General features: G+C 35.8%; 1 protein-coding gene across 4 annotated transcripts in view; it reads left to right on the forward strand.

Annotated features, from left to right (window-relative positions):
• LOC150102363 (uncharacterized) overlaps positions 1-12,629 on the forward strand; it is a 445,051-nt gene that overhangs the window by 67,195 nt on the left and 365,227 nt on the right. For all 4 annotated transcript variants that reach the window (XM_090398788.1, XM_090398787.1, XM_090398791.1 and 1 more), the window contains exon 4: positions 12,244-12,519. In XM_090398788.1, coding sequence (XP_090254914.1) covers positions 12,244-12,519 — 276 coding nt within the window. The remainder of the gene's footprint in view (positions 1-12,243; positions 12,520-12,629) is intronic.

Raw genomic sequence — 12,629 nt, forward strand, 5'->3', positions numbered from 1 at the left:
TGTGTGCAGGTCTGGTCTCCTGGTTTTCGTTGTGATTCTGATATATTGGAGAGAATGCAAAAGAGAATGTTCAAAATGATTGTGGAATACTGATTATGAAGATAAATTGAAAGAAGAAGTTTTTTTCCTCTATAAAAAAGTCTGATTTTCTTTTGCTTCTTGGAAGCTAAACGAATGCTTTTTCTCAGAGCTGCATTAGAAATAAAATTTTGTGGAATGGTGTATCATTCTGCTTAGTGCATTCTATACGCATGTTAAAACTGTCAGCTGTCTCTTCATGTTTTACTTTTTTTTTCAAGTTCTTCTTCGTTATCGTCTTTTAATTCATTTTGCAACATCATATTTATAATTTCAGCATCTGATTTGATTTCGAATTCACTTTTGGTTCTACCTGTAATCCATTCCGTAACATCTGTTTTGTGAAATTTCAACATCTGGATTTTTAACCAAATTATGCATGTTTAAAAATACTGTACTGTAATAATAATAAAATAAAAAATAATAGTTAAAATAAATTTTTGTCCTATTATTAAATAAAAATAATATGCACAGGTTGATATGTTTAACACTAAAACAAATATGGAAAAAAGACAGGAATTCAGTTTGAAGACCAATTCATAGATTATGAAATAAATTTTGTGGAATATATTAGAATATCAATGCTATCTAAAAGTTATTAAATGCAATGAAGAGCTTATATGCCAGTACAATAGTAATTATAAGTACTGATAGATGTATAACAGCATAAATTGAACTAATAGCATTCAGAAGGGATGTAGCCTTTACCCCCTACATTAGTTAATTTATATATAGATGAACTGATATGAAAATATAGAAAGTTATAGTAAATTCAGTAATAAATATCAGCTAATATACAGGTAAATGCTTTTGCAGATAATCATATAATCTAATAAAAATCTGAAGTATTTGATATTTCCATTATCAAATGCCATTTGATATTGCAATTATCAGAAGTTAGAAGTGTGTGCCATATGATATTATTAATAATTAACAAGTTTTTTTCCAAGCAGCCTGTGATACTATAAGATGAAAAGTGAAATAAAGAAAATGAATTAAAATTTTACGAAGATTATAACAATACCAACATTTATGTGGTTTAGAGAGAGAGAGAATGGAATGTAAGCAGCTGAAGTGGAAATAAATATTTTAGTTTATAAATTAATCACAAATATCAAAGGAGAAATTAATTACAAAATGCAGTAAAAGAGAAAAGATATAAAGCAAGGACAATATATAAAATCCTTTAAATGTCCACAACATCATCATCATCATCAAATTCCTGCCATGTACCCTCAAGGGGTGTACAGGATATGACAGTACTACATGAAAAAATTACATCATTACTAACTTCCTATCTACAATTTTCCTCCAAATCAGTCTGTTACTTGTCAAGACTCCAACATTATCAGATCTTATATTTCTATCGTCTAAGGCACTTTGTACCGTATCAATCCACCTATATCTTAGTCTTCCTCTGGGTCGTTTTCCTACCAACCTGGCAGAGAACACTTGTTTAGCTAATCTTTCCTCTCCCATTCTATTTAAGTGACCATACCATCTGAGATTAGCTCTGCTAACGCATTCCTGGATGCTGACAATGTCAAGTTCTTTCCTAATATCCTCATTTTTAATATGATATTGCCATTGATGCCATCTGTTCACACCTATAATCTTTCTCAGGACTCTCATATCTGCGGTCTCTAGTCTTTGGTCAAGTGTTTTACTTCTGACCCAGCTCTCAGATCCATAAGTTAAAATTGGTTTGAACACAGTCTTGTATACAGCTAATTTAGTGTTCCGACTAATTTCTTTCTTATTCCATATGAATTTATTCAATTGACTTCCCACGATACCAGCTTTGCTGATTCTGTTGTCTATTTCTATATTTAGTTTACCATCTTCAGTAAAAATTGTGCCTAAGTAGCTGAAATGTGTTACTTGTTCCACAGGTTCTCCATTCACAACACAGTTGACATTTTCAATGATTCTGCCTATTTTCATTGTCTTTGTCTTTTTATTGCTGACCTTCATACCATATCCATTACAACAGCTATTCAATTTAGTCAGAGAATCTTGCAGACTTGTAGCGGATTTATTTAGAAGTATAACATCATCCGCATAAAGCAAAGAGCTGACATTAACATCTCCAATTTTGATATCAGGTTTAATACCACATTCCTTCATAATGTGATCCATATAGATAATGAATAACAGAGGGGATAATGTACATCCTTGTCTCACACCAGATTTAACATTAAACCATCTTCCTGTACTTCCTTCAATTCTAACTGCTGACTCACAACTCAAATAAAGATTAAGTATTGCTTGATATAATGCCCCATTGACACCAGTATAACTGCAGCGTATTGAATAGCTTCTCTCATGGCACCTTGTCATATGCCTTTTCCAAATCGACAAAACTTAAATACAGATCTTTGTTATATTCCCATGCTTTCTCGACTATTTGTCGTAAAGTGAAGATCTGATCCTGACAGCCTCTATTTGGCCTAAATCCAGCTTGTTCTTCACCAAGCTTTTCTTCCACAATTCTTCTCAACCGTTTCTCAAGTATACTTGCATAGATCTTGCCAGGAACACTCAGTAGGGAAATACCTCTGTAATTCTCACATTCAGTTTTATTTCCCTTTTTATATATGGGTACTATGAGAGCTCTACTCCAATCATCGGGAATTCGTCCCTCTGTCCAGGCTTTCTGAACTATGCAGTGCAGCCACTGTAAAACTCTTATACCACCATACTTCAGCATTTGTGGTCGAATATCATCTACTCCTGCTGCCTTTCCACATTTTCAAGCCTTTGATGGCTTTTTCTACTTCAAGTATGGATATGTATTCCTGACTGCATGCCTGGTCAGTGTTTTTTATCACTGTGCTGTCATCACTGCTTGTTTCATTTAGCAGTTTTTCAAAGTAATTACTCCATACTTCAAGGATATCTTTTTCTCCCGTTTTCATGTCACCTTTATCATCTCTAATTCCTTTTACAGCACTCTTTCCTACATTCCTAAGCTTCTTCAACAACCTCCAGAATATTTTGCCACCTTATTTTCTATATTCTTGCCAAAGTCCTCCCATGACTTTTGTTTAGCTAGTTTTACACACTGTTTAGCTTTCTTACATTTGTCTCTGTATTCTGTAAGAGTAAAAGCTGACTTATTTGCCAGGAACTTTTGATATGCTTTCTTCTTTTCCTTCACTGCCTCTTTAACTTCCTGTGTCCACCAGGGAGTTCTGATTTTTTTATCTTTGCACACAACCTCACCACATGCCTCTCTGGCAGAATCAATCAATGTTTCCTTCAGAGTTTGCCACTGAATCTCCAAGGTTTGATTCCTGTTCTCAAACTCTTTCATTTTCTTTTCAATAATATTTCTGTATTTTAGTCTACAGTTTACATCTGAGAGCTGCTCAACTTTTATTCGCTTTAAAACTTTCTTACATGTTATTCTTTTCAATATGAAATTCAATTTTATCCTGCTCAAGACTAAATAGTGATCACTTCCAATTTCAAATCCTCTGTACACTCTGGTGTCCTGCACCAGGGAGAAAACATCACTATCAACAATAACATATACAATGAGACTTTTCTTATTCCTAGCCTCTTCTCTCCATGTGAATTTGTGCACATTTTTATGTTGGAACATGGTGTTAGTAATAACCAGTCCATGTCCTGAGCAGAAATCCAACAGATATTTGCCATTATTATTAGCTTTGCTCTTTTCTCCAAATTTTCCCAAAATATTTTTGTATGTCTCACAATCATTTCCTACTCTACTATTTAGATCCCCAACAAGGACCAACTTTTCCTTTTTCATTGTGTCAGTTGCTTTTTCTAAAGCCTCAAAAAATTCCTCCACTTCTACCTTAGTAGAATCTTCTGTGGGACCATAAGCACAAATAAGTCTCATTGTCCAGTTCCCCATTCTCATATTTGCCCACATTACTCTACTTGAGACTGACTGCCATTCAAGAAGATTAGCCTCGTATTTTGTGTTGAATACTATGGCTACTCCTTCTTTTCCTTGATTGTTATTGCCTGAATATAACATTTTGTATTTATTGCTCAGAAAGATCTCACCAGTTTTGGTCTTTTTTTTTTTTTTTTTTTTGTATCTCTAAATCTTGAAAGAGGAAGACGACAATGACAAGTTTACTATAGTCTGTGTAAAACTGCACTAGAGTACCATCTGCCATGCTGTGATAAGTTTAGCCATTTTATGTGGAAATGTGTGCATGCACAGTAGCTGACTGCCAACCATCTTTTGATATCTGCCTATTTGCTTTATATAGCCTGGTATGGACATGTGAGGCTCTTTCTGACAAAGTGGGTTCTGTGAATGATGGGATGTATCCATTAAACTGTAACCACTCAATGAACATTAAAATATGTAGAGCCTTGACTATTGTTATTATTCAGACATAAATAATATTATATTCCAATGTTGATTAATCCTATATCCTGGTATTAAGATTCAAATCCAGATGAACATAACTGAAAGAAATTCAAATGCTTTTTCTTTGTATGATCAAAATATTTTTGGTGTGAAATTTTGTTCTCTTATCCATTTAGCTGATTTCTGTTTAGCATATATTTTGCTACCTCTGTTATCTTGTCTATTCTTTCTGTATTAATATAGCTGTTTCACATATAAGATCAGACTGTATTTGTGATTTCTTTTCTAATTATAATGAGATCTGATAAATGCCAATTACGTTACTTTTGTGATGCAGTCTAAAATTTTTGCCAGCATTTGTGTTTTGAGTCTAAAGTTTATCTGAATGATGTCCAACCCTGATCTTTTTAATTTCTTGCTTGTTTTTAATGGCAAATTTTATTCACTTTGTAACCAAATGGCAGTCTCTTATGACTTTAGTGTTATACTTGTATTCTGAATAATTTCTTAAGAGATTGCTATGTAGAGTACTATAACAATTCCCCTCCCCCAATCCCACATACTTGGATATGATGGATTAGTTTTGAGCTATTATCATTGACAATATGTTGTAACATAAGTATCTTCTCATTTCTTGTCTGTTCTTTTTATGAATTTGTTCAGTTTTATCTTGGAATATGCTAATAACAATGCATTTGGACTAAAATCAGCAAGATTTTGCCATCACTATTATTTTTTCTTAAAGTTGCTCAAAAATAATTCCAAGTTTTTTTTTTAGTTGATCTTTCTGCTACTTTGAAAAATTTTTTCTTCTTCTGTCTTTGTACTATGATGAGATTGTAAATGCAAATAAGTTTCAATAGCCAATTCAGTCATAATAGTCCATATGATAGACAATTGCTGTTTGGAAAGACCTGAGTTTCAGTCCTGTCTAGGATATTAAAAACTTGTATAAGAGCTTTTCAGTTGAGGGTGAGTTAGATGGTCCCATGCTGAGATAGCAGGACGTACTTCCTGCAAGACCAACTGGTTGGAGAATATATACAATTGCCAGACAGAGCTCATTATGCAGATAGGATTGATTGCCTTATCTTGTGGATTAATTTTCTGTGAAGCCAAGGTACTTGGCTGTGACAGGCCTCCTCTGAACCTAACGTGTAAAGGGCATGTTGGAGATGAAATGATGTCCAATATTTTCCCAATCATATAATCATGTTTACTATTATGTTATAGTAATTGCTATAGATATTCCTTTTTAGCAATAAGGAACAGTTAGGTTGGCAAGTTTCTTGTCGGTCCAGTCCTATTTATTTATTGACCAAGTGGATACTCAATAATGCTGTACACTCTGAGAAGGGTGTATACATTGTCGAAACCACACCCTAGTTGGTTCTTGGTATTTAAAATACGAGTGGCCTCTTTCTGGTTGTCTTAGATCTCAGATTGGCAACATTTTCAGACTCGCGGGCCACATTCAGCTTTTATTTTTAATAATCAGGCCACAAGCATTTAATTAATAGAAAATAGTGAGTGAAAAAAATACTTAAGTTATCAGTTTTTATTATATCAATCTTAAAAAAAAACAGAAATATTTAAAGTATGAGATATGAAACAAGCATGAAAATGAAACTCAATGAAATATTATGTAAAAAAACAGTCATATAGTTTATGCATCACAATATATGTGCCTTTTGTGATTGTTTTCCCTTAGCCAAATTATCTAGATCGATCCACTTCATAATCTGAGGAACAAATTCGAATCGAAGCATGCAAATGTTCATCAGTCAGTAGAGAAGGAAATTTATTTTTTCTAAAACTCATGGCAGAAAATGTTTGTTCGCATATGTATGTGCTTCCAAATACGACTATCATCTTCTTTGCAAAGCTGATTAATCCTTCAAAATTTTTTTGTAAGCATCGATAAAATATTTGGATATTTTCTAATGAAAATACGTTCTTTAATGTTGTATTGTGTTGTAATTCCAAAACTTTCATCTGTAGTCGGTTTCGTACATCATCAATGTCAACATTAAAAGAGTGCAGTTGCTATTTTCATTAAAATCCACAAATCTTATTGAATATTCTGGTTGCAAATCTTCAATAATACCAACAAAAGTTTCCTTTTGTGTTTGCCATCCAACTGTAGATGCAGATTTGCAACATATATAATGATGTAGATTTTCTTCCATCATGGAGAGTGATGTGAAATTTGTGGATGTACGGAATGAGCTTGATGGGCGAAAGGACTTATATAAGATGAATGGGTTACATTTGAATGGAGTTGGTGTACGGAGGCTTGAAAAAGTGTTGATGAATGATGTGAAAGTGAATGTACAGACTCAGGGAAACTAGACATAATATACTCATTCATTTGTATGAATGAGTATATTATGCCCGAGCGAGTACAAAGGACAACAAATCAGAATGGGATAGTAAGTATAAGGCATCAAAGTAGGGATGGGACAAATGGGCTTCTGCAATTCATGTACACTAATGCCAGGAGTATTAGGAACAAGAAGGAATAGTTTTTGGCCTTGGTTGGCACTTCCAGGCCACAGGTTGTTGGTATTAGTGAAACATGGCTGACACAAGATGATAAAGCTAGTGGGATTGAATGTGACGGGTATAGCGTGTTCAGGAGTGACAGGGTGAATAAAAAGGGGGGAGGAGTGTTGCTGATGAGTTGCAGCCAAGGAGTATAGAAGTTGAACTGCAGGATAGAGAAAAGAGCACATTTGAGGCTGTTTGGTGTGAGATAGAATCTAGCAGAACAAAATATACAATTGGGTGCTGCTATAGACCAGGTGATGGAATAGATGGTGGGGATAGTATGCATAGGCAAATAGAAGAAATGAGTGGAAGGAGGGTAATTATTATGGGTGATTTCAATTATGGTACTATTGACTGGAAAGAGGAGAGGGCACATGGGAGGAAGGAATTGGATTTTATGCGGTTATTAAGGGAACTATCTGCGGCAGCATGTAGTGGAAAATACCAGAGGGCAGAGAGTGCTCGACCTAGTAATTGCAACTGAGAATGTCGCTGTAACGAACATGACCATGTTGCCACCAATTGGTGAGAGTGACCATAAGGTCATGACTTGGGAGGTGGCTAAAGGAGTGGAATTTACAATTAAGACAGGGTACATGTGGAATTACCGGGCTGGTAAGTATGACAAGCTTAGGTGTGTGCTTGGCTCAGTGCCATGGCATGTAAAACTGCAAGGGCTGGATGTTGATAGTGCATGGGAGGTGGTTAAGAAGTGTTTGCAGGAGGCAATGGTTGACTGTATACCAAGAGTCCGAATAATAAATCAAGTAGGGGTTAAATGGATGAATAACACTATTAAGCTTGAGCTGCAAAAAAAGAAACAATTGTGGAGAGAATTTAAGGAGAAAGGTGACCAACAGGCGCAGGAAGAGTATAAAACTCAGGCCAGGATGGTAACAAGGGTGCTAAGAAAAGCAAAAGTGGATTACGAAAGAAAATTGGCCATGCAGGCTAAAGAGAATCCCAAACAGTTTTTTCAATATGTTGCAAGTAAAAGGAAAAATGTTCATGGTAGAATGATCTTAAAAAATGCTGAGGGTAGGGAGGTAACCGAATCAGTCGATATAGTGGAATTACTGAGCGATCTTGCACTTTGCAAGAGTATATCATCCAGGTGGTGACATTGCAGGAATGGAAGAACCAACAGCTTATACTGGAATTGGGATGAATGAAGTAGAGGTAACTAGTCTATTACAGAACCTCAATGTCAATACATCTGTGGGATTGGATGGTATACCAGCTCGTGTCGTATGTGAAGCAGCTAAAGAATTGTCAGTGCCCTTGACCATTTTGTTTAATTTGAGCCTCGGGTCTGCGTCAGTCCCAAGGGGGTGGAAAGAGGGGAAAATAGTTCTGCTGCATGAAGGTGGTTCCAAGGCTGCTGTTGAAAATTACCGCCCAATCAGCATAACAGGAATCATTATCAAGGTCTTGGATAAAATAGTCAAGAGGAAAATACAAGATTGGATAGAAGAAAATGGGATACTGTATCAAGGACAGCATGGTTTTGTGAAGGGTAGGTCATGCCTCAGTAACTTGCTCACGTATTATAACACAGTGACGGCTGAACTGGATAAGGGTAATGGGTTTACAGTGATTCTACTGGACCTTGCTAAGGCCTTTGACAGGATACCACATGGAATTCTAATCAGTAAATTGCAGCATATGGGGATGGATATAGGGTTGGTGAGATGGATAGGAGGGTGGTTGACGGAGAGATATCAGAGAGTGGTTTATTCAGGAGTAGAGTCCACAAGACGGCCTGTGACTAGTGGTGTGCCACAAGGATCTGTTCTTGGATCACTGCTGTTTAATTTGTTCATTAATGATATAGGAAAGGATCTGAGAGGAATAGTTCATTTGTTTGCGGATGATGCAAAGTTGGGTAGGGCAATAGTGAATGTAGATGACGTCAAAATTTTGCAAGATGATTTGGATAGATTGGAGGTCTTGGCTAAGGTGAGTGGATGCTAATTTAATATGGCAAAATGTAAGGTTATACATTTTGGGTGAAAAGATTAGCAGCAGATTACTACATTGGTGGAACTGTACCCCAGGAAATTGATGAGGCATGAGATTTAGGAGTGTTGGTGGATAAGGAGTTGAAGTTTAGGGGGCACATTGCAAAAGTGGCTAAATCAGCTCATCAGCTGAAGAATATGTTGACAAGTAGAGACAAGCAGGTTATTGTTCCTCTGTATCAAGCCTTGATAAGACCCCATCTCGACTACTGTGCCCAGATTTGGTCACCTAGGTTTCTTCTTCTTCTTCTTGATGAGGAGGAGGTGAAGAGAATCCAGAGGCGAGTGACCAAGATGATAGCAGGTCTGTGGAATGAACCTTATGAGAACAGGTTGAGGATTTGTGGATTGCAAAAATTGGTTGATAGGCAGAGGAGGGGAGATATGATTGAGACATTCAAATTACTGAAGGGTTTCTATAAAATTAATTCAGAAGATATTTTTGAGAACAGGGCTGGTTGTGGGAGGACTAGTGGACATTCATGGAAACTGGGCAAAAGTGTGGTTAGTAAAGGTGCTAGAGCTGGGTTCTTTACATGAGTGGAATGCGCTCCCAGAGTCTGTGGTGAATGCTGTGACAGTGAATGAGTTTAAGGCGAGTATGACAGATACTGTATGAATGTCGAATAGTTGTGATGAATATGATTTGGGGCCTCCCTCGATGAGTCTGACTCCCTGGAGTTGCCCGTAATAATAATATATTTCTTCAACAGACATAGTTTGCCTTCAAAAGCTTTTATGTCAGAAATCAGTTTTGCTAGTGATTTACCTTGGCCCTGCAGGTTCAAATTAAGTTAATTAAGGTAGTTGTAATGTCTACCATAAATGCAAGAGACATAATCCATTTTTTATCCGATATTTGTGGGACAGTGTTTTCGTGTTCTGTCATGAAAATATCTATTTTAAGTAAATTAAAAAAATCTTTTTAGCACAGCACCTCTACTTAATGATTTAACACTTGAGCAGTAGATAATGTCCTCTTGAAATGTCCATAACATCTTTTTTTAATGATAAAATTTTATGTGCCACATGCCATTGTTAAAGTTTGTGATTAATAAAGTTCCTAAAAGGAATTTATTTTGATCACAATTTAACAAGTAGGAACCTTTAAAAAAAAGGGGGGGGGGAATATACTTGCATCTAAGTGTGAAATACAACTGAGAATATTTGTTAACTCACATAAGAAAATTTTTTGTAATATGAAGAAAATAAGATAATTAAATTATAGAACATTGGTCATAAGAATTTTTGCATGTAAAGGCTTGTTGTTAAACAATTGAAACAAGGGATTATAAGTTTATGTCAATTCTTAGAAAATTTTGGTAAGCTGATAAAGTTTAATAAATGTGACTCATAAGGTTAACAAGAAACAAGGAGGTCCAAGGTCAAAGTTCCTGATTTTGGACCACCACGAGTCAGTCGCGTGCACATGGCCCGCTGGAATTTTGGCAGAAAAGTGTCACCCTAATTGGTCATAGAAAGCGTATCCAGACATCGGAGGGGAGAGGATTAATTGCAGAAGGTGCCAGTAATGTCATGGTATAAAAGGGTTAGGACCCCCCACCCCCTCTCTTGGTTCTCCAGTCTTCGTATGGGTTGTCTTATGTGGTTTTCCTGAGTGATGGTCAGGAGTTCTCTCTCCTTCCGCCACAACAAGGAAAAAGTAAGTGGGATTTCAGTCCAATTCCATATTATAGAAAGGAGGGATGCCATACAGCTGAGAAGAAGGGTAACTACTGCATGTTATATCAACCGTGTTCTTGAAAAAAAAAATAAGGAAAGGGAAAATCTGTGGAGAAGTAGGTGCCCGTATAGTGAATCTCCCGACTATGGAATCGCAGATCCATTGTGTTTCCTTGGAAGAAGCTTGATGTGCTGAAGATGTGAAGGCCCACCTTGATCCCAGAAATCTCAGATATGGTCCGCTACAGAAGAATTCATCCTCAGAAATTACAGATGAGTAAGAGCAGAGACTAGCATAGAAGATCCTTATCAAACGGTATTGTAAAATCTTATATTATTACAAAATCTTAATGTGGCTGTGATTGTAGTTCAGTTACTGATCAATTGAAAGGCTTGAACGAGAGTTGAACTGGGACTTGAGTGCATTTAAGAATAGAAAGAGAATAAGCTTGTCAGTGTTAATAGATAAATAATTGTGTCTAGAAACTTATGCATGTCATCTATATTTTGTCTGAGAGCTGTTTGAAGAATTGAATGTAGTTACTTTTGTAGCGATAGGACTGTTTAACCCATATTACTCTCGTGAGTTAACGTGCGTAAACTAATTGTGTTTAATTAAGGTATTGTATCATAATATTATGCTCAGACAGATGAGAAGTTTTAATCAATTGTTAACATTTGCAAGGATATCCTTTTATCGTATGTGTGGAGTCTTTTGTGGTCGCATAATCACCCTTCCCACATAGAATTTTATAACCTATCATTTGTGTTTTGTTAGTATTGCTTTGTATTGTTTCAGCTTAGTATTGAATTAAATTTTAACGATTTTCATGTATTGTATTGTGCTTATGTGTATAATAAACTTTTGCTCATTGGAAACTCAGTTGTCTGAAATTGCCATTCAATGCATCGCTTGTATAACATACGCATCTAGCCACGCGAGGGTGGGGAATTAAGTTGCGAGTTTAAGGTCATGACTGCATGATTGTTTCAGTCCTAAACATATTTAAGAATTTGCTTCTTGCTTTGATTTTGCTTTCATAAACTAAATGTCCTAAATGGCGTAGCTAAAAAATATAAATGTTATAGGACACTAAGGGGAGCAAGAGCTTGGATACCTTGTATTTGGGTGATATCATGTATAGTAAGAAATTTGTTACAAACAAGAAAAAAAATAAACTTGTAAGAGTAATTAACAATTAGAGGATGGTAAAAGGGGGGGCACAACGGCATGTAAGTATGGTCAACCTTTTATGGGCTGCCAAAAATGCACGTTTGGGCTGCAGGCAGCCAGTTGCCGACCCATCTTAGATCTTTAAATGATCCCTGCCTTAAAGTAGCTAAGCTATAAAATAAAGTGGTAATCATAAATTCATAGATTTGATAGGATAAAGATTAGAAAGAACATAGAAGAAGCAGTATCATTTGAAAGTTGCACTAAATATTTATGATTTCTGATATTGTAGAAAGTTTCCATGAATATTTTATATATATATATATAGTTATGCTATAAAACTTTAATATGCTGTATTCATTTGTTATCTAAAATTATAGAAAAACGATCCAGTAGCTACTCTAAAGAAACAAATACAAGATAAAGATCAAGCACTTGAAGCAGAACAGAAACTAGTTCAGGCAGCCAATTCAAAACTAAAGGAACTCCGGCAAGAGATGACACAAGAAAAATCTCGGGCAACTGCTACAGAACGATCCTTAAGAGAAAAGGTTAGCCAGCAGCAACAAGAAATACAAGCTTTTCATGGACGAATGCAGAGGACCCATGAGCAACATATTTCTGATACCTCTGCTTTACAGGCCAAAATACAGCAGGTAAGATTTATCTTGAGAATTTGTTATACATCATAATATAATAACACAGGCCTGTGATGGAAAAGTTGTCTGAGAAGTAATAATTGATTCTTATAGATTTTTTTAGGTGC

The sequence above is a fragment of the Typopeltis vanoorti genome, chromosome 10 (genome assembly GCF_054136105.1).
Source record: "Typopeltis vanoorti isolate ZY-2024b chromosome 10, IOZ_Tvanoo_1.0, whole genome shotgun sequence".
NCBI classification, from domain to species: domain Eukaryota; kingdom Metazoa; phylum Arthropoda; class Arachnida; order Uropygi; family Thelyphonidae; genus Typopeltis; species Typopeltis vanoorti.